The sequence below is a fragment of the Anolis carolinensis genome, chromosome 3 (assembly GCF_035594765.1).
Source record: "Anolis carolinensis isolate JA03-04 chromosome 3, rAnoCar3.1.pri, whole genome shotgun sequence".
In the NCBI taxonomy this organism is placed as follows: Eukaryota; Metazoa; Chordata; class Lepidosauria; order Squamata; family Dactyloidae; genus Anolis; species Anolis carolinensis.
Window position 1 is genome coordinate 216,144,552 of NC_085843.1, and position 24,816 is coordinate 216,169,367.

The 24,816-nt window shown below is 39.3% G+C and overlaps 1 protein-coding gene across 2 annotated transcripts in view; it reads left to right on the forward strand.

The window, feature by feature from the left end:
• micu1 (mitochondrial calcium uptake 1) overlaps positions 1–24,816 on the forward strand; it is a 202,469-nt gene that overhangs the window by 138,850 nt on the left and 38,803 nt on the right. For both annotated transcript variants that reach the window (XR_010004610.1, XM_008106670.3), the window contains exons 9-10: positions 1,890–2,027; positions 16,905–17,013. Coding sequence is in view for 1 of the 2 variants with exons in the window: in XM_008106670.3 (XP_008104877.1) it covers positions 1,890–2,027; positions 16,905–17,013 (247 nt within the window). In the remaining variant the exon portion in view is untranslated. The remainder of the gene's footprint in view (positions 1–1,889; positions 2,028–16,904; positions 17,014–24,816) is intronic.

Here is a 24,816-nt window from a genome sequence, read left to right on the forward strand (position 1 = left end):
AAACCTTTCCTGATAACAAAATCAGCATTTTCAAAGCTTGCTAAAGAGGCTGGTTTTACTTTTCATGAAGTACCACTGAAGCATCTTCTGCAGAGTCCACTATAAACACTGCACAACAGATTTGTGTAAATGCCTAAAACACCCACAAGGTGACATTCAGGGCCCTTCCACACAGTCCTATATCCCAGAATATCAAGGCGGAAAATCCCACATTATCTGAGTGTAGACTCAGATAACCCAGTTCAAAGCAGATATTGTGGGATTTTCTGCCTTGATATTCTGAGATACAGGGCTGTATGGAAGGGCCCTTAGAAACCATTTACTGTTGCCAAATTTTTGGGCCCCAACATTGAGCTAATTGGCCTCATTTGGGATCAGGGCCCACAGTTTAAAAAGCAGTGGTTTATAGTAACTAATAGTATGCAAGAATCATAGATCTCAGTGAACAGTGATTACCATGGACACACTGCCATAAATTCCAGTTCAAAGCAGATAATGTGGAATTTTATTCAGCTGTGTGGAAGGGGCCTAAGAAGTAGAAGAAGGGAGTTGGTGTGCATAAGGGGAAAATGGAGAGTTCACAGCAGTGATATCGAAACAATTTCACCAAGTTTATCATCTGCCTTGGTCAGACCACACCTGAAATCACGCTGTGTCCAATTCTGGGCACCACAATTGAAGGGAGATGTTGACAAGCTGGAATGCGTTCAGAGGGGGGCAACTTAGACTGCAGAAGAGAAAGAGGAAAGAAGACATGATGGCCATGTATAAATATGTGAGGGAAAGCCATAGGGAAGAGGGAGCAAGCTTGTTTTCAGCTGCCCTGGAGACTAGGATGCAGAACAATGGGGCTTCAAACTACAGGAAATGAGATTCCACCTGAACGTTAGGAAGATCGTCCTAACTGTGAGAGCTATTCAGCAGTGGAACTCTCTGCTATGGAGTGTGGTGGAGGCTCCTTCTTTGGAAGCTTTTAAACAGAGGCTGGATGGCCATCTGTCAGGGGTGCTTTGAATGCTATTTTCCTGCTTCTTGACAGGGGGTTGGACTGGGTGAGCCAGAAGGTCTCTTCTAAGTCTATGATTCTATGATTCTAAGTTTATATCAAAAATTATGGAAGGTTTCTTCTGTGAGAAGGCATCTGAATGCATTTGTATCTTTTAAACCCATCAATAAAAGTTTCTTAAACATTTTAGAAGCAAAACACTGGAGGACTTTTGGTGTCTTTGGAAAAAAATAGGAAGCAACGCTGAAACAGCACTAGTTTCATTGGCAAGATTTGTTCATAACTGGCTTGCTTTGCCTTCCTCTAAGGGTGAGAAAGTGTGACTTGCCCAAAGTTGCCCAGTGTCTTTCCATGGCCATGTGGGAATTTAAACCCTAGAGTTGTAGTCCAAAGCTCAAACTACTATGCCATGCTGGATCTAGACTTACTATCTCAGTACTCATTTTGAGTTTATTATCACCCTTTAAATTTCTTTTTAAAATAGCTCTTATTAAAATGTTGAACACTTGAAGAATATGCACTAAAAACTTACTTTAAACAATACATCAGAACCCTTACAGATGAGCTTGCATTAATTCCAGGTAGAGGTGATAAATCAACATTATGGCCACATAGTTAGCAGTTCCAAAAAGAATGGAACAAATGAAGGGGGAAGATAAAATATGCCAGCTCTTTTATGATTACTGCAAATTAATTTTTGCTTATGTTGATTATAGGGTTCATTAGCACCATTTTTTCTGTCAAAATTGTTTTTGCTTGCATGTGCTTTTTAGTTTTTTTTAAAAAAAACTCTTAAAATAAAACTGTTAGTGGTATTCTGAATTGAAATGAATGAATTAATACATGCAAGGATTTAGATTTCTTCCTTTTTTTCCTTTTCCAGTTTGAAAGGCATGATCCCGTGAATGGGCGGATCACGGAGCGTCAGTTTGGCAGCATGTTGCTGGCGTACAGTGGAGTGCAATCCAAAAAACTCTGCCTCATGCTGAAGCAACTCAAGAAGCATTTCCAGGATGGAGAGGTTAGTAGCCTTTCCCACCATGAAATGGGGAAGAAGGCAGTACCTTTGTTGTGAAGCCTAATGGATCCAACTAGAGAAGATTTGTTGAATTGTTTCTTGGAGAAGCAACATATTTATTCCATTGATTCCATAAATTTACTAAAGATACCAATAGGACTGAGGCCAGAGTATTTGTCTGGAAAAAGGTAAAGGTTTCCCCTTGACATTAAGTCTAGTTGGGTCCAACTCTGGGGGTTGGTGCTCATCTCCAGTGTTGTCCATAGATGCCTCCTAGGTCATGTGGCCAGTATGACCGCATGGAGCACCATTACCTTCCCGCCTGAACGGTACCTATTGATCTACTCACATTTGCATGTTTTCAAACTTCTAGGTTGGCAGAAGCTGGGGTTAACAGCGGGAGCTCACCCTGCACCCTGGATTCGAACCACTGACCTTTCGGTCAGCAATTTCAACAGCTCAACAGTTTAACCCACTGCACCATTGGGAGCTCTATTAATTATTATTTTACTTTATTACTGACATTAATATTAACATCCCTACCCTTCCCCGTTTCCCTATCATATCCTTTGGAAAAAACATTAATAAACAAAATAAAAATGGAAATATTTATAATATTTTTAAAAGGTGGAATCATAGTGCTATCTCTGTGCACGAAGTTTTCACAGCTCAGAGTTGTGACACCCCGTCAGTATTAATTTCCCCGTTTGCCTGAATTAACCAGGAAAAAATGTATAACCCTCTATTGTGACCTTGAATTAATTGCCCATTATGACTGGGTAATTTGTCATTTTTATATTATGAATTTATATGGAGAAAATAAATTATGGAAACTTAAACTCATAATTTTAAGGGGAAAATTGTTGGAGCCATTGCTGAAGTTGATGCATGTGAGGAGACTTTGAATAGCAACTTTTAAGGTGAAAGGACATCTTCTAGTCTGCTAATGAAAGGTGCCAGGGGATGAATGTCATGCCTGCTCCTTGGAAAACCAATACCCCTTTTCTGACTAAATTGTAGCTCTGTTAAAGAATGCAAGTAAACATAAGAATTGAGAACTGCAATCATTAACCCTTTTTATTATTTAATTGCTTTATTCCATCACTAGATAGGAAATATATTGAAGTTGGAACTCTAATTTTAGCCAATGTAGACCAATGGAGCCCCTAGTGATGCAGCAGGCTAAACTACTGAGCTGCTGAACTTGCTGGTCAAAAGGTCGGCAGTTTGAATCCAGGGAGCGGGGTGAGCTCTCGCTGTTAGCTCCAGCTTCTGCCAACCTAGCAGTTCGAAAACATGCAAATGTGAGTAGATCAACAGGTACAGCTCCGGCGGGAAGGTAACGGCACTCCATGCAGTCATGCTGGCCACATGACCTTGGAGGTGTCTATAGATAATGCCGGCTCTTCGTTTTAGAAATGAAGAAGAGCACCAACCCCCAGAGTCGGACACGACTAGACTTAATGTCAGGGGGAAACCTTTATCTTTACCTTAGACCTTCTTTAGCAGTCCTTCTCAGTGCCAAATAGGGTTTTATTTTTGAGGACAGTAGTAAACATTTCGGAGATAATGTGCATGGAAAGATAAATAACAGATTTAATTTTATGCAGCATTTCCAGGCATTCAACATTCATTATTGACCTTCCAGTATGATCTTTGTATTGCGCATTTGTTTTGGGTGATTGTGATTAACAGGTGGCACTTCACCAATGGCGATGTAGTAGCTTTGTGGCAGAGACAAACTAGAGAGATGATTGCCTTTAATTTTTTATCTCATTGAAAGTGGAATTGAGGTTTGAGTCAAAAAACAAAGCATGGGCCAATCTTAATGTAACATTCAAGACAAAGAAAAGGCTTTGGGTTGTTGGAATCAGAGGGCATGGATCACAGTGGTGTAATGGTGTTGCTTGGCCTGATAGATAGCAAAGGAAAAGGAAAATGTAACAGGGATTTATCACACCTGCCTGTTGTCTCACAGCAATTAAGTTGTTTAAGGAAAGGGAGGCATACCAGTATGGAAACAAACACTTTTATTTATTTATTTATTTATTTACGACATTTATATCCCACCTTTCTTACCCTGAAGGGGACTCAGGGCGGTTTACAAGTATATATACATACAATATATTATATTATACGACTATATTGCAATATTATTAGTAATATTGCATGTAATATAAATATACAATTATAATAGTGAATTATAATTATTATTACATTGTATTAAATCATATTATTATTATTATTATTATTATTATTATTATTATTATTATTACTTTCTCTTCTTAACAGAGCAGTGGTTCTCAACCTGGGGTCCCCAGATGTTTTTGGCCTACAACTCCCAGAAATCCCAGCTGTTAGGATTTCTGAGAGTTGAAGGCCAAAAACGTCTGGGGACCTTAGTTTGAGAACCACTGCAATAGTTATGGTGCTGCTTTGGTGATGCAACTTCCTACAGTCAGTCTTCTAATCTGTTTCGCTTGACTCCACTTTCCTACCCATGTCCATTCTATGTTCACACAAATATGCTGTTCCTTTTTTTTGTTCATATGCTGCAATCACACAATTGAGTAGTCCTACGGTTTCTTGCAAATGGATTGTGCTGTCATTATTACATAATTGCAACCCGCAATGGCAACACAACTGAGTGACTTCTGCAGAACAAATTTTAGAAAATAAAAACCAGAGACTGGAATAAAAACAACGTTGTGCCTGTATACCATGATACTCTTTTTGACTGAACACTGTAAGTAGAGTGACTTACCCTGTTTAGGGCTAGAAGCAGGAGATACAGACAGAACCACGCCCACACATATCACATAGCTGCCAAAATATCGGAACTGCAGTGGAATGAAATGATCACACCAGAAATAATAATTGAGTAGCCATTAATAAGATTTTCCCATCACGAAAAAGATGGAACAACAAGGATGGAAATGTAATGCAACAACAGAAGAGTCACAATATTGTGTAATAAGGAAGGATTAAACTCAGAAGCGTGTGCAATTGTGCGACAAACCTATCATGTGATAAAATCTAAATTCAACCCGATCCCAAACTTTATAACATGCATAGAGACAACTAGTACAAAGCATAGGCTAGAACTGGATATCACTGGGGAAAATAGATCAGAGGACAGTGGTCAAAAGGACTTAGGTTATAAATGGAAACTGCAAAGTCTCAGAAAGGTGTAGGTTCGCTTAGATCACCCTTTATCATGGTCTGTCCTAGCTCGAGCTGATAGCAAATGCTATAAAACAACATTTGAAAGACCTTAAGTTGTTTCCTTCTGGTCTACAGAGGGGCAATCATAGGAAACAATATTTGAGGATCTATTAGTCTGATGATGGGTCTGCTAACAAAGCAGAGCAAAGACTAAGAGTCACAGTATTGAAAGACACAGACTAATGATTGAAAGGAGATTAATTTGTCTTTTTGGAAAATTCAAGACAGTATAGTTCTTGGGGGAAAAAGTGTGTATCAGGAAGGCTGCATTGCCCTCACGCAACTCAGGACCTTGGAGGGGCACCTGTCTTTGCACTACTGCCCTTTTTTTTAACACGTTCCTTTTAATTACATGTGTAATAGGAAGGAACATGACTGATGAGTTCCCTGTTTCTGCAAGGACAAGATTTCACCCTTTTCCACTGCTATAGGAAAGTAAAGATTTCAGGAAGTGTTTTTTCACTCTCCTATTGCAGTGGCTACCACTTTGCCTTTTGCCCAGCAAAATAAAGTTACAGCTTCCACAAAACTGAAGGAGCTATGAACAAGTTTATGCAGATGAAAGCAAGTGAATATTTATATCTTTTTCCATTTTACCTCACCCATGATATTATATCTTGCGGAGGGAAAAGGCAATGGCAAACTGTCAGTATATCTCTGTCTTACTTTATTAAAGTGATGCAGTGCTTCTGTCTTTGTCATATATTGGTCTGAGGCATCTATTAAAATGTTTATTGTAATACCCAATTGTTGGGGATTAATTGTATTAAATCCAATATTTTAGCTTTTTTACATGGAAACAGTGCAAACATCCCTGGTAGATAATTGAACATCTAGTTGAGTAGGTTAAATTTTATAAATATTTGAGAGTAATTTTTCAGTCTTTGGGCTCTCTCAAAGCCCAGGTATGATACGTCATACAGATGCATATCAGAATGTTAAACCACTTCTTCATCAACTATCCAGGCATTTAATGTTGCGATTTCAGTCCAAATGCTATAGGCATGTTGAGCAATTTTACAGCTTTAGAATCTTTTCAAACAAAAATTTTGAGCACATAATTTGGCTTCCCAAATGATGTGCCCAAAATACCTTTATGCTTAAATGCTAGTCAATTTCAAGCTTGACGCATTAAACTTTTATTTATGGCCAAAGGACTGCCCTCCCCAGCTCTTAATGACTCATTTCAGTCAAGGTAGAAAAAAGAGAGTAGATGAGAAAGGGCTTAGCTTGATATTCTCACAAAATGCCATTCTTGTTATGGGTTGTACAGAATCCAAAGATGATATATGTCACTTTAATTGGGATACTCATTACAAAATCATACTGTTTTTTACCCAGCCTTTAAAAAATGGAGGTCTTTTCTTACCTCAGTTTATTTAATTAATTTAACTGTTCCAAAATATATATTTATTCCAGCCAAATTTAATGTGCTGCCATTTGCAATTCTGGGCACCACAGTTCAAAAGAGATGTTGACAAGCTGGAAACTGTCCAGAGGAGGGCAACTAAAATGATCAGAGGTCTGGAGGACTGTCTGAAAGAACTGGGTATGTTTAGACTGCAGAAGAAAAAGTTGAGAGGAGACACGATAGCCGTGTATAAAAATGTGAAAGGATGTCATAAGTAAGAGGGAGCAAGATTGTTTGGAGCTATGTGATTGGAGCTATGGCAGGAGATTGTGGGTTCACAAGGGTTCTGCTTGCATTCTCAATGGCTACATTTCTCAATTAGGAGTACCGATACCTATCTCAGAGTAACAATGACATAACACTTAGAATCCAAGTTTCTATTTTTTAAAATACAAGGTTTATTTATTAAAATACAAGGGGTATTTTTTGAGACCATACCCTATGAGGAACGTCTTAAAGAGCTGGGCATGTTTAGCCTGCAGAAGAGAAGGCTGAGAGGAGACATGATGGGCATGTATAAATATGTGAAAAGGTGTCATAAGGAAGAGGGAACATGCTTGTTTTCTGCTGCTGTTTTTTTTTCTTCCTGCTGTCCTGGAAACTAGGATTCAGAGCAATGGGTTCAATTACAGGAGAGGAGATTCCACCTGAACATTAGGAAGAACTTCCTGACTGTAAGAGCTGTTCAGCAGTGGAATTCTCTGCCTCAGAGTGTGGTAGAAGCTCCTTCCTTGGAAACTTTTAAACAGTTTCTGGATGGCCATCTGTCAGAGGTACTTTAGGAGCCCCCCGATGGCGTAGTGGACTAAGTGACTTGAAGGTTGGGTTGCTGACCGGAAAGCTGCCAGGTTCGAATCCCACCCGGGGAGAGTGTGGATGAGCTCCCTCTAACAGCTCCAGCTCCATGCGGGGACATGAGGGAAGCCTCCCACAAGGATGGTAAACACCAAAAACATCCGGGTATCCCCTGGACAACGTCCTCGCAGACAGCCAATTCTCTCACTCCAGAAGCGACTTAAGTTGCTCCTGACACGAAAAAAAAGAAAAAAAAGGGGTACTTTGTGCCTTTACCTGCATGGCAGGGAGTTGGACCAGATGGCCCATCTAGTCTCTTCCACATCTATTATTCTATGATTTTATCACCTCACCCTTCTTGTTTTAATCCTCTCCACACCCCCACAACACAATTAGCTCAGTCTCTGCTGCACATTAATGCATTCCTTATGGGTCTCTTATTTATTTGAAGTGTGCCTTATAATTGACACTGCTTGCAAGATAAGATGATGTAAGCATTTACAGCGAAGGGGAAGGCAAAAGGGCACTCCTTCCCATTTAGTCAGAATCTCATTAAAATATCTTGGTCTCTTGCTCCATTGCCTAAATGACTGTGCCAGTGCAAGTTGCATTTACTCAACTAATGCAGATGCTAGCAGAGCAGTTTTAGGATTGTCATAAAAAGCTAGGGGAAGCTAATGATGCCTGAAATATAGTCTTCTGTCAGCTCTAAGCCTCAGTGGTTTTGCAAGGAAACCTGTGTGGAAAAAAGTGTTCCTCTCTAACCTATGGCTAACCAACCTGTCTGAAAGAATCTCGGTATCTTCAGAAGCTCTCCTAGGTTTATGATATCAATAAAACATTGTCCAGTTATATTGATCCATTAACAGTTTGCAAGCAACTCTCTTCTTGAGCAACCAATTCAGGATTGATAGTGGTCCTTACTTATGTAGGCATGCAAGATCTCTTTCATTACATGGGAATCATCCTTATTGAATTTCTTCCTCTGGGTTATGCAGACCATTGAGTTACTGAAAGCATCTGTTTCTCTGTGTATTTATTTTAGAAAGGCTTTCTCTTTTGCTTGTACATGCACTGGGCCTGCGATACCACTGGGATATGCACACACACATCATAGATATCAAAATCTATGGCTGCTCAAGCCCCATTACATACAATTGTATAATAAAATAGTGTCCTTTATATAAAATAGCAAATTAATGCATTTTGAATTGTAAAAAATATTTTCAAATCACCATAGTTGAATCTGTGGGTGCAGAATATGCAGATAAGGAGGACCACATGTTTGTTCTGGTTATTTGTCTTCCAAATGAGCTCAATTTGTGGCACCCTGTTCATAGTGTTTTCTTCAAAAGATTCATTCAGAAGGAGATTTGTCATTGCCTTCCTCCTAGGCTGAGAAAATGGGACTTTCCAAGATCATCCTGTGGGTTTCCAAAGCTAAGTGACAATTTTAAGCCTAGTTGTTCAATACTACTGCACCCTTCTGGCTCTGAATATTATTGTACTTCTTCCTAAATAAAACTTTAATTGCCGTGGTAATTCTGTGGTTTATAAGAAAAGAAGTGCAGCTCTCAGTTTTGCCTTTTAAAAAAACCACTTGTGTACAAACATATTTGATAATATGCTTGACTATTTTGGAACCCTCAATGCCATTGCAATCCTGAGGCTAGTTTGGTCATTTAGTAGAGTCAAGAGAATGGGAGACAGCACTTCCTTTTTATGGGTTGCTGTGAGTTTTCCGGGCTGTATGGCCATGTTCCAGAAGCATTATCTCCTGACGTTTCACCCACATCTATGGCAAGCATCCTCAGAGGTTGTGAGGTCTGAGGATGCCTGCCATAGATGTGGGTGAAATGTCAGGAGAGAATGCTTCTGGAACATGGCAATACAGCCCAGAAAACTCACAGCAACCCAGTGATTTCGGCCATGAAAGCCTTCAACACTTCTCTTTTCATTTGACACAGTTCTATGCTAGCAAATAAATTCATGGGCAATAGGAGTGATTAATCTTTATTATATTATCACCACTATCAAAGGAAATATGCTGGGGAGCATAGGTATGCTGTTTCTTTCATATCTAGCTTCTGGGCTTTCCATAATCAGCTGATTGGTATCTGGGCAAACAGAATAGTGCACTGGCTAGCCGTTGGTGGGAATGGCCATGGATTTTCATACATTTGTGTGGTCAGGATTTATATTTAGCAATTACTTTAGCACCCACAACCTTAGATGTTAAATTAGTAGTAAACATGGAATGTGGGAATTATTTTGATTTTCATGAAGATCAAAGCATATGTGAGAGCTCTCCCCCTGTCGGGGCTGTGGTTTTTACTGGGAAATACTTGGGTTACAAAGGCTAACACTTTTTCTTTGCATGTCCTGTGTTTCTGGATAAAAATAGAAAATATCAAGTTACTCTATCATTGGAGCACATGGTTAATCAAAACCAGTCTAATCAAAGTTACTTTGACCTTAAGTCCCATTAACTACGGCTAATCCAACTGTCTGTGCTTCTAAATTTGTATTTTGTGTTTTTGTTGACCAGCTCTAATACTGGACCTTTTCAAAATTGTGTCAGAAGCAACTTGAGAACATACTGCAAGTCCCTTCTGGTGTGAGAGAATTGGCCGTCTATAGAGACGTTGCCCAGATGACGCCCAGATGTGATAGCTGGGAGGCATCTCTCATGTCCCCACAAGCTAAAGCTGACAGATGGAAGCTCACCCCATCTTGTGTTTTCGAACTCAGCAATCCAACCTTCAAGTCAGCAGTTCAGCTGGCACAATGGTTTAACCTATTGCGCCATGAAATAACAGTTGTGGGAAAGAGAAGAACAAAGTGAGTGGACATGACTTCTTCCTACTAATTATAATTAACATCCAAGCTTCATCTTTATTGGAAAAAAGAATGGGGGCAGGAGAGAAGCAAGATGACTAACAGAGGAGAAAATCTTTTTTTAAAAGTTGGCTTTGTACAGATCTGTACATCTGTACAAGAATTACGCAGGATCCAAGGCTGAAGAGTCATTAAATGTTCAAGGTTCCCTACTAGAGAAAGTGGCTTCATTTGTAACCTTTGGAACAAATTGTTTTTGGAGATGGACTCTAGCGCAGATAAAAGGGATGCAAGGGTAGCACTTTGTGTTTAATGCCACACAGCAAACTTTTGACAGCCTTTTGCAGAGAGCAATATACTAACTAATTGAATTAGAGGAGCTATCTATTACAGATGCCATCTCTCGCTTGCATTCAGTCGTTGTCATTCCATCTCATCGTCAGGATTTGGTTGTCTATGCAAAAACTGTTTCTGTTTTCATTTCCTTATCACGCAAGTCAGTATCTTTAAACCTAGTGCGTTTAATCTTTTGCTGAACTTTTCTATTATTAAAACATCCCAAGTAAGAAAACCTTTTTAAATTTGCTTTGTTTTTGCAAGGTCATTTGTGTAGTGGAACACCAGCAACATGTTATGGCAGTGGTGCCATGAATCAGAGAATTCACCTCCTAGTATGGTTTAGCCCATGTATCCATCAGATGTTTGAGGATCCTGGCTTTTATTGGTACTTTATACAAGTGTGTTTCTTCACTGTGTCAGTGAGATGCTTGTTTTTAAAAAGTGCAAAGTATTGGTTGGGCCATCTTTTCCATTTGAGTTGTAACTAGATAGTTGATGGAAAGCATAAGAGTCTCAATTTTGTGTTTGCAAAAGAGAACGGGTTTCTCTCGGGGAGAAAGAGTGAGCAGCCAGGGGACTTAACCTGCCTGCTTTCCAACTTGCCACCTTCCTTTTCCAAGGAGGAACAGTAGAGTTAGGTCATTGGACTTAATAGTCATAACAGGGAGGCTCATCTCACCTTTGGATGTAATACTAAGCAAGCCCTGCTACATTTGGAAACCCTGCTGTTCATTTTACTGAGTGGCGCTTCCAGCATCTGCTCCAGAAATATTTTCATTTAATTGTGTGTTTTTTAGTTAGAAGTTCTTGTCTGTCCCAGCCTGTTCACATTTCCAAAGAAAGTAGCACAATAAACCACTTTGAATTCTATTTATGTGTTCCCATTTGCTCTGATAGACTAGCAGTTTATTTTCTCCAAAGTAAGTTAGTGGGAGTGACACAAGCGTCAACAAGCTTTTTATTGCTTCTATTTCTAGGACTTGCGTCTCACAGATTACAATTTTATTTACCCCTTCTATGAAAGCTTTTTATGACAATATAAAAACTGATTGTAAATACAGCAAGTCACAAAAATACAAGTGAAACAATTGACACCATTAAAATCAGCATAATACGAAGCACAGTAAATCAGCAGTTACAAAATAGGAGATCCAAAGAAACTTCAAATAAAAAGACTTTACTTAAATTCTTACATCTAAATGCAGTTGCTAATATCAATCAAAGTAGGTCCAATGAGTCAGTGTGAGACCAACAGTTGGATTTAGGTTGTTTATGTGTTCAGTATTGCTTCCAATTCTAATGACATTTCAATTAACATAGCATTTCAAGTAAGTTATCAACTGGCATCATTGTCCGGCTTTGGTTTTTGGTATCAAACATGCAGTGTGCTTTAAGTCACAGATTTTATCTCTTCATTGGGTGCATAATCTTGTCCACTGGCATCCTATTCTTTCTCTTTTGAGTGAACACATCCTAAGGGGATGGATGGACAAGCAGCTGCCTCGCTAACCTTTCTAGTCAAATGTCAGTGTTATAATAGTATTTTTAAAGAAGTAAAGATTGGCAGTGCTCCCTTCTGTTAATCTCCAGAGCCCAGAAAATGATACTGAATCCATTCATCCATTTCATGCCATACATTGCAGTAAATTGATGTCACTGATTTTTTGTTACCAGCCAGAGGAAGTGACAGTGAGGGCACTTCAGAAGAAATGTTGAGGTCAAATTTCACTATTTTGCCACTCGGTAGATTATTTTTATGGAAGTGTCTCCTTTGATCCAAGCCATGCATTTCCTCAGATTCAGTTACAGCATCAAGACTCATGGGATTGGATGGGCCTTTTAGCTGAAGGTCCATCTTCACAACTGCCCTCCTATAGAAAATGTGTGTCATTGGCATCTCAGTTTGCCCAAAGGGGAACAGATAGGCACCTTTGAGATGTTTGCAGTCATAATATCAAGTTAATCAAGAATGAATCCATATACCATGTCAAGATACATCAGCCCTTCATTTGAAGAGAAGCCATCAGGGTTGTTTTTAGCTTTGTGCTCTTAGAGACTGTTCTCTTTTCCCCTCCTTTGGAGCAGCAAGAGTTTTTGAAGTCTAAATCTGATGTCCAAATATTTTAGTTACTTTTTATGACACAACTTTCTGTAGAGATCAGTATTCCACACACCGTAGGACTTCAATCCTAAAATTACAATGAAGGATGCCACATTGAGCGTACTGTACTGCTTCTTCTTCAGGACGTATGTCGGACTGAACCTGCAGATTCTGTTCTTTGCAAGTTTCCTGGAATACTAGAAATCAGTGTTTCATTTGACTATGTTTTGTTATTTTTATTATTAGCAGTATATGATGTTCTTCGGGAAAAACTGTAACTTATTCAAAATTTTGGAGCAGAGCACCTGAGACAAATCTCAAAGATAGGGCAAACTTAACTTGCAGCTTGACCTGCCAGTGAGCAGCTTACCTTTGTCTTTAAGTTGGTCCTTATTTCACACTACTTTCCCAGGTGGGATTCACCATTGTTGTTTTGAAATTTCTGTCATGTTCTTGACTACATTTACTTACACAAGGTAAATGGGGAGATTGTTCTAATTTTATGTTTTTTGTAACTGGGAAGGTGTGGTATATAGGCATGCTTGTTTATTAATTTAGTTCATTGATGACATTTTTCTGATTGCTTTTAGTTCTGATTGTGGAGAAATTACATAGAAACATCATATTCTTGGTTCTAAAGAAACTGGGCATAGTTCTTTTTGCAAACATCTATTTTTCTCTCTTGATAGTCATAGAATCATAAAGTTGGAAGATACCTCATGGGCCATTCAGTCCAATCCCATGCCAAGAAGCAGGAAAATCACATTCAAAGCACCCCCGACAGATGACCATCCAGCCTCTGTTTAAACGCCTCCATTGTTCCATGTCCTAGTCTCCAAGGCAGCAGATAGCAAGCTTGCTCTCTCCTCCCTATGACATCCCCTCTCATATTTATATATGGCCATCATGTCTTTGCTCAGCCTTCTCTTCTGCAGGCTAAGCATGCCCAGCTCTTTAAGCCACTCCTCATAGGGCTTGCTCTTCAGACCTTTGATCATTTTAGTCACCCTCTTCTGGACACATTACAGCTTGTCGACATCTCCCTTTAATTGTGATGCCCAGAATTGGACACAGTATTCCAGGTGTGGTCTGACCAAGGCGGAATAGAGGGGTAGCACGACTTCCCTAGATCTAGACACTATACAGTAAAACCTTGCTCGTCCGAGCTACGCTCGTCCAAGCCTCCGTGCAAAGGCCCTCCACCTGCTCGCTGGCTGGCTAGGTGTATGTGTTGCTAAGTAGATAGCAAGCTACCTAGCAACACGCAGGGGGCACCTCCCAAGGGGCGAGCGCCCCGTGCATGTTGCTAGGTAGCTTGCTATCTACTTAGCAACACGCGTGGCTGGAAGCCTCTCCGTTTGGCGGGGGCTAGGACCCAGGGGAGCGGCATGCTTCCCTGGATCCAAACCCCGGCCGAACGGAGAAGAAGCCTCTCTGTTTGGCGGGGGCTAGGACCCAGGGGAGCGGCACGCTTCGTGCTTCCCTGGGTCCAAGCGGCCGCCAAAGGGAGAGGAAACCTGGTAATCCGAGTGATCCGGGTTGACTGAGCTGAGGTCCGCCCGTTTAACACAGACTGCGGGGTTCTACTGTATTTCTATTTATGCAGGCCAAAATCCCATTGGGTTTTTTTTGCCACCACATCACATTGTTGGCTCATGTTTAACTTGTTGTCCACGATTACGCCAAGATCTTTTTCACACATACTGCTGTCGAGACAAGCATCCCCCATTCTGTATCTTTGCATTTCATTTTTTCTGCCTAAGCGGAGTATTTTGCATTTGTCTCTGTTGAACTTCATTTTGTTAGTTTTGGCCCATCTCTAATCTGTTAAGATAGTTTTGATTTCTGCTCCTTGTCTTCTGGAGTATGAGCTATCCCTCCCAATTTTGTGTCATCTGCAAACTTGATTATCATTTTTTCTTCATCTATGTCATTAATAAAGATGTTGAACAGAACCAGGCCCAGGTCGGAACCCTGCAGCACTGAGATTATTTTCATTATTAGCATAGCTTTACTGCTCTTCCAGTAAATGTATGGAAACGCCGTGGGAGGGGGGGGGGTGTATGAAGGCAGAACATTAGCACATAATTCCTGGGTTCCAAACCAAACATTGATAATATGTAGTGATAGCTACAAACTATAGCAAAAAGCAATTCCACTAACTTCTTTAATGAATGTGATATTAAAACTAAAAAAGTGTAGGTCTAACAGAGAGGTTTCAGTTGGACACTACTGTAGAAATAGATTGATCGTCTATAGAAGCAATTTCTTTTCTTACAGTTTTACAGAATGGCATAATAATTCCCAAATAAGGTGCTGCCATTAGTCTTATGAAACCATTCTTAATGCATAGAGGGGAAGATAGCTTGTGATGACTTGGATGGATCTCTTCACTCCATCTATCATTAGATCCACCTGATGGTAGAACAAGAAAGTTGGTAGTATTGCCCAAATAATGTTTTGTTCGTAGGCTTGAGTAGATTTCCCATTTTTGATTCTTCTGTTCTGAAACATCATCAAAGTCACTGTATTTTTGTGCTGAACAAAAATAGTCATTTTTCTTTTCTTTTAAAGCACTAATAGATAAGATATTGAAGTGTTCATGTTTAATAGTGAATATTGCTGATGCCTTGTAGCTTTTAGATTGCTTGCATCCAATCATTTCCTTTGAACTTCTAAAGAGATTTGATGATAACACAGTGCATGGTTTGAATGTAAAAAGAGGTTCATTCTGTATGGTATCTCAGAGATTGATATAAAATTTTGACCTTTCTCTTTTCACTTGTACAGCATATTAGCCTCTGAGCAAGACATGTTGAAAATTAGTTATTTTTAATTACCTAATCTCTTCCTTGCAACATAAAACATTTGTGCAAGTCTGTAAAATGTATTAGTGTGTTGGAGCTGTAACTAAGTTTTGAAATGATTTTGTTTGTGTCGCTTGCATCTAGTGCTAAGGGTAGCTCATAATACAAAAAAAATTCATCCAGTATAGTAAGAGATGTTGCATTTCATCTGAAGATCTAAATTCCATGAACTTCTTTGTTTTCCTCGGCAAACTGAATTCATGTCTTTCAATTAATATATAATACTTTGACATTGTGGTTTGGAGAAGTATCTAAGGATCTGAGTTTTTCTCGACATGTTGATTTTATTGGAAGATGCTTAGATTCACACCTAATTAATTCTAACTGTTTCTTCTCTTTCCCAACATAACCTAGCAGTGTCAAAATGAAGACTTCCATTAATTTAATGCCGATTTTGCTTTCTTCTTGATTTTATATAGCTTTGATGCTGGATAGGTGTAAAGATATGATAAATAATAGGGATATTCCTGTTTACTCAGGGGTATAATGAAGTGTATTTTGGATTATGGCCTTAAGAAAGTGGTGTTCATTTCTAAATAGTCAGTGGTCATATAATGAGAGGAAAATAAGTCCATAGAATATAGAGAAGACAGTACTGGTATTTAGAAGACAAAAATTCAGAACAAGACTGTCTTCCTTAGTATAATTACCCACTAAGGCCTCTTCCATACATCTACTTCCATTCCATACATTCCACATTTTCTCCTTTGTACTGGAATATATGGCAGTGTGGACTCAGATAAGGTAAAGGTAAAGTCTACTCTAACTCTGGGAGTTGGTGCTCATCTCAATTTCTAAGCCGAAGAGCTGGCGTTGCCCCTAAACACCTCCTAGGTCATGTGGCCAGCATGACTGCATGGAGCATCATTACTTTCCTGACAAAGTGGTACCTAATGATCTGTTCACATTTACATGTTTTCGAACTGCTAGGTTGGCAGAAGCTCGGGCTAACAGCGGGAGTTCACCCCGCTCCCCAAATTTGAACCGCCAGCCTTTCATTCAGCAAGTTCAGCAGCTTAGCGGTTTAACTTGTAGACTTACATAACTCAGTTAAAAGCAGATATTGTGGGATTTTCTGCCTTGATATTCTGGATTATATGGCTGTGTGGAAGGGCCCTAAGTTTCCACTACACTGGTTTCCAGTTATACTTGGTGCATATTTTGTATCTAGTCACTTTTGTTTGGTTGTTCTCATTCCCTTCTTAACATTATTCTGAGACAAATTCTGAGACTCATGTTGTTTGATTTTCCTATTAATTTGTATTGTTTGAACCCTAACCAGATTGCGTTTCATTTTACTGCAGGGGCTGACTTTTGAAGAGGTGGAAAACTTCTTCACCTTCCTGAAAAATATAAATGATGTGGATACAGCTTTAAGCTTTTATCACATGGCTGGAGCATCACTTGATAAAGGTACTGAGCATTGTGATTTCCTTTTTTTCACTTGGAGAGAAGTTCCCATATTCCCCTTTATTAGACTGTAAATTATACATTTTGTAATGTTTAGAGAAGAAGTGGCAAGCATGGTCCTTCAAATATTTTTTGATGGCAACCCCCGTGCCTCTTTACTGTTACTTATTCTTGCTGAGGAATTATAGGCTCAAATATCTAAAAACCCATGACTGGCTATGTTTGGTTTCAGGTAATTTTTTAATCCACTGAAATAATTGTTAGTTTTATAGAAAAAAAAGCAGACAGGCTATTACTCATTAGGCTCTCTACATTTAGAAAACAGGACACCATGGTGGGTTGATAGGCAAACTATCTTAAATGCTAGATTTTTTTAATTGTCTTTTACCTTCGTTCATCCAGGGACCCATTTAAACTTCATAATTTGATTTATTTATTGTGTCAGAAGCTAATTGAGAATACCGTTATAATGTATAGAAAAACCACAAAGTTAAAAACTTGGCATTGTACTAAATTTCCTTTGATCAGAAATGGCCACTTGGAGTGCCTCTGGTGTCGCTATAAGACGGTCCTCCATTGTGCATGTGGCAGGGCTCAGACTGCATTGTACTAAGTGGTCTGTGGTTTGCTCTTCTTCACACTCGCATGTCGTGGACTCCACTTTGTAGCCCCATTTCTTAAGATTAGCTCTGCATCTTGTAGTCCTAGAGCACATCTATTCAGCACCTTCCAAGTTTCTCAGTCTTCTATGTGCCCAGGGGGGAGTTTCTTATCCAGTATCAGCCACTGATTGAGGTTCCAGGCTTTAACCTCCCACTTTTGGACTCTGCCTTGCTGAAGTGTTCCTGTGAGTATCTCTGTAGATCTTAGGAAGCTATGTCTTGATTTAAGGCATTGGCTTGCTGGCTGATATCCAAACAGAGGATGGGCCGGAGGTGTCAATGCCTTGATCCTTTTGTTATAGGCTGCTACTTCCCGACGGATGTCAGGTGGTGCAATACCAGCAAAACAGTATAATTTCTCCAGTGGTGTAGGACATAGACATCCTGTGATAATGCGGCATGTTTCATTAAGAGCCAAATCCACTATTTTAACATAGTGAGATGTATTCCACACTGGGCATGCGTATTCAGCAGCAGAGTAGCAAAGCAAAAGGGCAGATGTCTTCACTGTGTCTGGTTGTGATCTCCAGGTTGTGCCCGTTAGCTTTTGTATGATATTATTTCTAGCACCCACTTTTTGTTTGATATTCAAGCAGTGCTTCTTATAAATCAGAGCATGGTACAGAATAACTCCCAGGTATTTTAGTGTGCTGCAATGCTCCAGTGGGATTCCTTTCCAGGTAATCCTCAGGGCTTGAGATGCTTGTCTGTTCTTAAGGTGAAAAGCACACACCTACATTTTAGATGGATTAGGAATATGCTGGTTTTCCCTGGAATAGGCTGTAAGAGCACCTAAAGCTTCGGAGAGCTTCTGTTCAACCATTTCAAAGCTCCTTGCTTGAATGGTGATGGCTTCATAACTATAAAGTTATTATTCCATTTTAGCTGTCCTTGTTCCATGGGGACGGGAGTTACAAGAACTTTCTGCTAGAAAGTTCTGAATGCCTCTCCCCCAATTGCCAATTCCAGTATTTCAGTGTTTATGTTACGACACTGACATTGTTATTGTTTACAATTGTTATGTGTTTTACTGTATTTTGTGTTATGTGTTTTACAGTGTTTTGACTGTATTTGTATATTTCATTGCACTACCATGTGCTTGTAAGCCACCCCGAGTCCCTTTTGGGAGATGGTGGCAGGATATGAATAAAGCTATTATTCTTATTATTAATATTCTTCTTCTTATTATTATTATTATTAGTAGTAGTAGTAGTAGTAGTAGTAAAATAATAATAATAATAATAATAATAATAATAATAATAATAATAATAATAATAATAATAATAATATCTCAGCCGGCATTTGGAAAAATAGACATTGACAAAATCACAATCTGCCAACTGCAAAAGGCCACCTTACTGGGATCTGCACGCAACATCCGAAAATACAGCACACAGTCCTAGACACTTGGGAAGTGTTCGACTTGTGATTTTGTGATATGAAATCCAGCATGTCTATTTTGTTTGCTGTGTCATAATAAAATAATAATAATAATAATCTTGTTTGCTGTGTCATAATAATAATAATAATAATAATAATAATAATAATAATAATAATAATAATAATAATAATTTCCATAGAACAGCAGCTAAAGTGGAATAAAATGTTTTCGTTCTGTAGTGTGAGTGGGACACAAGTTAAGAAAGATGTTTCATGGTGAATCTTAATACAGCTATATATCTTTTACATATTTATGCCGTGATGCTCAGCATCTCCAAACTAGAGAACAGAAATGTTTGTGATGAAGTGGTCTTTGGTTTTCTTTTGAATGTTGTGTATACCTGTATTCCTCCCAGGGTTCAGCATCACACAAATTTCACCTAAGAAAAATGTGCTCCATGTTACATAACTCCCCTGTCCTAATTTTGAATCCTCATCATGGCTTACTTGCATACAAATGTAGTCATTGTTTGCAATACTGCTCATGAATTAGTGATGTCATTTGCAATAGACCAACTTAAATTTCCCTGCACTGTTTTGTTTCCTGTGCTGGAATATAATACAGCACCCTTGAATTTTCCTAAAATTAAACAGCTGCAAAATTTTCAGACCATGAATAGGTATCAGTGGAATCGTAAGTGAGGTGGATTGTAAATAACATTTTTAAAACCAATATTTGCATACTTCTTGCTGATTCAGGTATTAATTTTTCACGCTGTCCCAGTTCTTTGCATGCATTCCATGTTGCCAGCCCATGTGGGTGTGACAGAGCAAGCTGAAGCTTTTAAAGATGGTAAAGAGTTGTCTTTTGAGAATCCTGAAAAGGGGGTCGGATGCAGTTTGGGGTGAGGCAGTCACAGTTTCTGTGTCTAGATTGGGGACACATTTGCATTTCGGATGATGATTAATAATCCCATTATTAAAGCAGTTCCTTCAAGCATAATACAGCTTGTCCTAAACAAATCAACCGCTACACTAAATGAAGGAAAGGCTCTGCTTGTTTTTTCTTAAACACCTAAACAACAAAGGAACATTAATATTTCTTCCTGTAATGTGCAGTGTTAAAAATAAGTTGACTGATGGTTTGCAGCAGGACCTTTATTTCATCATTAAGTATATGCCATGTGCACTATGTAAATCATTATTAGCCCTGTGGCAACATGTTCTGTTTGTATAAAAATTGAAATTTTATAAATTGAAAGGAATGGGTGGAAACTTAGTCATGCAAACGAACTTCAAGAACTATTTGCTCTTTTTATTTCACATGGAATGGGGAAGTTATTTTTGATGTGTTGTTGTTTTCCAAAATGAATAGGAATACAGGAATGGAATTTTACATAAGGCTAGTTCTTGTAAAATCTGGTTTCTTACAGTGGAATGCCACTTAAAAAGGAGATCTGTCAAAAGCAACTAGGGGCCCTTCCACACTGCTCCTCTATCCCAGGATCTGATCCGAGATTATCTGTTTATTCCAGGTTATCTAGCAGTGGGGACTCATATATTCCAGTTTTAAGCAGGTAATCTGGGATCAGATCCTGGGATAAAGGGCAATGTGGAAGAGCCTGAAATTATCAGTGGCATTTACTGTAATGTCCTAAATCTGTGGATCTAAACTATCATATAACACCCGCAATCCAGTATGTAAAACCTCAGATTTATAAGGGCGAGAGGTTTTTTTTTTTCTCATTACTAAACCACTATATTGTTCTTCAGACTCCTCCATTCAACTTATTTCTCCCACAGCAAAAGTTGTATAATGAGAAGATGCTGTCTATGCATATGATATTCTCTTCTTCCTTGCTACTATAAACACTACAGATTTTATGGAATTTTCATACCTTAGCTGTTGTTTTTTTCCAAGCAATCATTGCTTTGGAAGTAGACTTCCAAAAGAAAAAAGCAATAGAAATTCCAAAGCATGTACACACTCTGAATAGTAGCCAGCATTTTTGCAATGCAAAGCTTTCAGTATTTCTTAATTGCAACCCAATCTTATATAAAGAACATTCATGTAAAAAAATATTTTCCACATTTTAGGGGGTTTTTTGCATGAAGGCATCCTTTTGAGAGGTGTCCTATTTTACTTAGAGACTTATACCCACCAAGCTGGATGAATCATCATCATAAATAATGAAATCAGAAATCTCAGTTGTGGTATCTACACCATAAGCTTGGATTAAATTTTTAATGCTTAGTTATTAGAATTGTAATAAGATCTCTGTCAAAAGTAAAGGTAAAGGTTTCCCCTGACGTTAAGTCCAGTCGTGTCCGACTCTAGGGGTTGGTGCTCATCTCCATTTCTAAGCCGAAGAGCTGGCGTTGTCCTTAGACACCTCCAAGGTCATGTGGCCAGTATAACTGCATGGAGTGCCATTACCTTCCTGCTGGAGTGGTACCTATTGATCTACTCACATTGGCATGTTTTCGAACTGCTAAGTTGGCAGAAGCTGGGGCTAACAGCGGGAGCTCATTCCTCTCTCCGGATTCAAACCTGCAACCTTTTGGTCTACAAGTTCAGCAGCTCAGCACTTTAACACGCTCCGCCACCAGGGCCCCAAGATCTCTGTTAGGTAATCTCATATCAAAAATATGCACAGCAAACAACTGTGAGTGTGAAAGAAAATGGAAAATACTTTTTACAAGTCTGCCTCTGAATTAGAATTTTTGTATATACCCTCTTAATTCTCCCAGGGTACACTAGGAACCTGCAGATTTCCCTCAGAAAAAAGAATGGAGAAATTATTAGATGGGGTATTGAGGACTGTGGAGACAGAAAAGGCAAGAGGTATTTCTTGCTTCCACAGCAATACATCCAAAGCCATTCTAGGGCAAGGAAATAAAATCTGTTTAAGTAGATTCCTCATTGAATGTAAGCCAATAAATCTCTATAAATACCAAGACTGAGGCAAGAAATCTGACGTGTTTAAGAGTGGCAAGTGCATAGATAAGTGTGTGATGATGGAAAAAGCTAGAGGAAAAACCAATCCAATCCAGGCTCATATACCACCGGCAAGAACTGAACAGAAGTGTAGTTGAGGCAATTTGGAATCAAGGCACAAGAAGCGGTCTGCTACTTATGAGTTAAAGTGTTATAGGATTCAAAAAACCTGAAGGAGACATGCATCTGGCTTGCTGTCCTGTCTGCATTCATCAGTGTGCTTTGGATCTTTAATGAAGCAAACAAAATGCTATGTTGATTTGTTGCATCCGAGATCCTCTGTGATTTAATTTAGTTATGATAAATTGCAGTCAAGAAATCAAGAAGCAGTTCTTATGGGAAAGACTACAAATTCATCTCTGGTTGTACTGATCCTGCAGCCAGGAAATCAGAAGGTGTTTGCTTTTTGGGAGGAGAAACAATGACCAATCTCAATAAAATGGTGACGAGACCTCACACTGGTAACAAAGGTCTGCATAGTGAAAGTGATGGTATTCCCTGTTGTAACCTATGGATGTGAGAGCTGGACCATAAGGAAGTCTGAGTGAAGGGAGATAGATGCTTTTGAACTGTGTTGTTGGAGGAAAATTCTGAGAGTGTTTTGGACCGCAAGAAGATCAAACCAGTCCACACTCCAGGAAATATTCCTGACTATTCACTGGAGGGAAGGATATTAGAGGCAAAGATGAAGTACTTTGGCCACATAATGAGAAGACAGAAAAGCTTAAAGAAGAGAATGATGCTGGGGAAAATGGAAGGAAAAAGGAAGAGGATCCAACCAATGGCAAGATGGATGGATGCTATCCTTGAAGTGACTGGCTTGACCTTGAAGGAGCTGGGGGTGGCGATGGCCAACAGGGAATTCTGGAGTGGGCTGGTCACAAAGAGTCGGAAGCGACTGAACAAATAAACAATAACAAACACAAATTCATAAGAAGATTTTTAAGAACATGCTCAATGAGGGAAGAGGGTGTCTTTCTCCCCTTCTAGTACTTTATTGCTAACAAGATGTACTCAATGAAGCCAAATCAATTAGTCCAATACTGATAATGCCTCTCAAGTTGAGATCTTTGAAAGCCCTGCTGGTTCTGCTTTCATTGGAGATACAGATTGAGTATCCTTTATCTGAAATGCTTGGGACCAGACGTATTTTGGCCTCCCCCCCCCCTCCCCCCGGATTTTCAGATACCTGTATTCCCAAAGGCGATATTGTGGAGGTGGGACCAAGTCTAAATAAGAAATTCATTTATGTTGGTGCTTGGTGAGTCCACAGTATCATTTCTTGCAATTAGACAATAGAGATAGGAGATCCAGCAAAGAAAAAATTATGTCACGAGGTCCAAAGCACAGCCTGGTGCCTTTATAGTCCAAAGCAAAAATGTGCATGTGAAAGCTTTATTTTTCATATTTATAACCTGTTCCTTTTGTACTTCTCTCTGGCACCTTTTATCTAACCTTTTATAGCCATTCCTCACAACATTCCCCCACCTTTCTTCTCTCCTTCCTGCACTCACTCTCTCTGGGTTATAAAGTCAATTTGAACACTTTTACCCATTTTCGTCTCTTTTCAGTTGCCAATCTAAGACTACTACTGTGCTGTTTTGTCTAGCAAAGACTTTCAATTTCATTTTCAACTCCTCAATTTTCCCTCTCCCTTCTGCCTTAATCTTCCTTTTTTAATTTTCTTAAAACATCATTCTTATAAAAGTTACACATAAAATGGCATCCTCTTCAATGGAAAAGACTACAAGTTCATAAGAAGATTTTTTGAAACATGCTCAGTAAGGGAAGAGGGTCCCTTCCCTCCCCTTCTAGGGCTTTACTGTTAACAAGGTGAAAGGAATGGCCTCAAACTGAGTGAAGCCAAATCCATTTCTTCAGTACTGATAACGCCTCTCAAGTTGAGATGTTTGAAAACCCTGTTGGTTCTGCTTTCATTGGACATACAGGTTGAGCATCCTTTATTTGAAATGTTTGGACCAGGTATATTCCTGTATTCCCAAAGGCAATATCATGGAGATGGAACCCAATTCTAAATTAGAAATTCATTTATGTTTCATATATACACATAGCCTGGGGATATTTTATATAATAGTTTTTTAAAATTTTGACATGAAGCATACACTGAACCACCCATGGAGGTATTTTGGAGTTTGAAGTATTTCAGATTTCAGTCTCCTGGATAAGGGATGTCCAAACTGTATTACAGGGCCTTTTGACTGTCTGTCTTTGTGATGTAGTCAGTGTCACTCTTATGTTGCTCTGTTGACTATGAGTGGAAGAGTCACAAAAGGGGTTCATTTTTCAGCAAGGAGCTGCTGTACTCTCTAGTAGGCTTGTTCACAGATCTGTTTTCAAAAAAAAGTCTCTGGTTGGTTTGGTTGGTTCGGAGGCCTGTAATGACATGGGTTCCACTGTCAATTTTTTTTCGGCTGCCACAGAACAGCAGCTGTTGAAACCCGGCTGCTTTCGGTTTCTTTGGAGTGCAGGGCGGGAGGCAGCCGCTAGAAGGATCCCAGAATGGAACGCAGGAAGGGGGGAATCTTAAGCCTTTACCTTATACCTGGGTTCCCTCTAAAGAGAGAAGGGAAAGGATAGCAGGATGGGGTGTTTCTTAAGTCCTTGCCTTAAACTCGAGAAGCCCTCCCCCCCAATTGTCACCAAGGGGCCAGATTGAAAACAAATCTTTCAGCTTCCTGATCGAAAACGGATTTCAGTCCTCCAGAATTTGGGAAACTCCCGAAAAACAGATCAGGGCCCCCATCG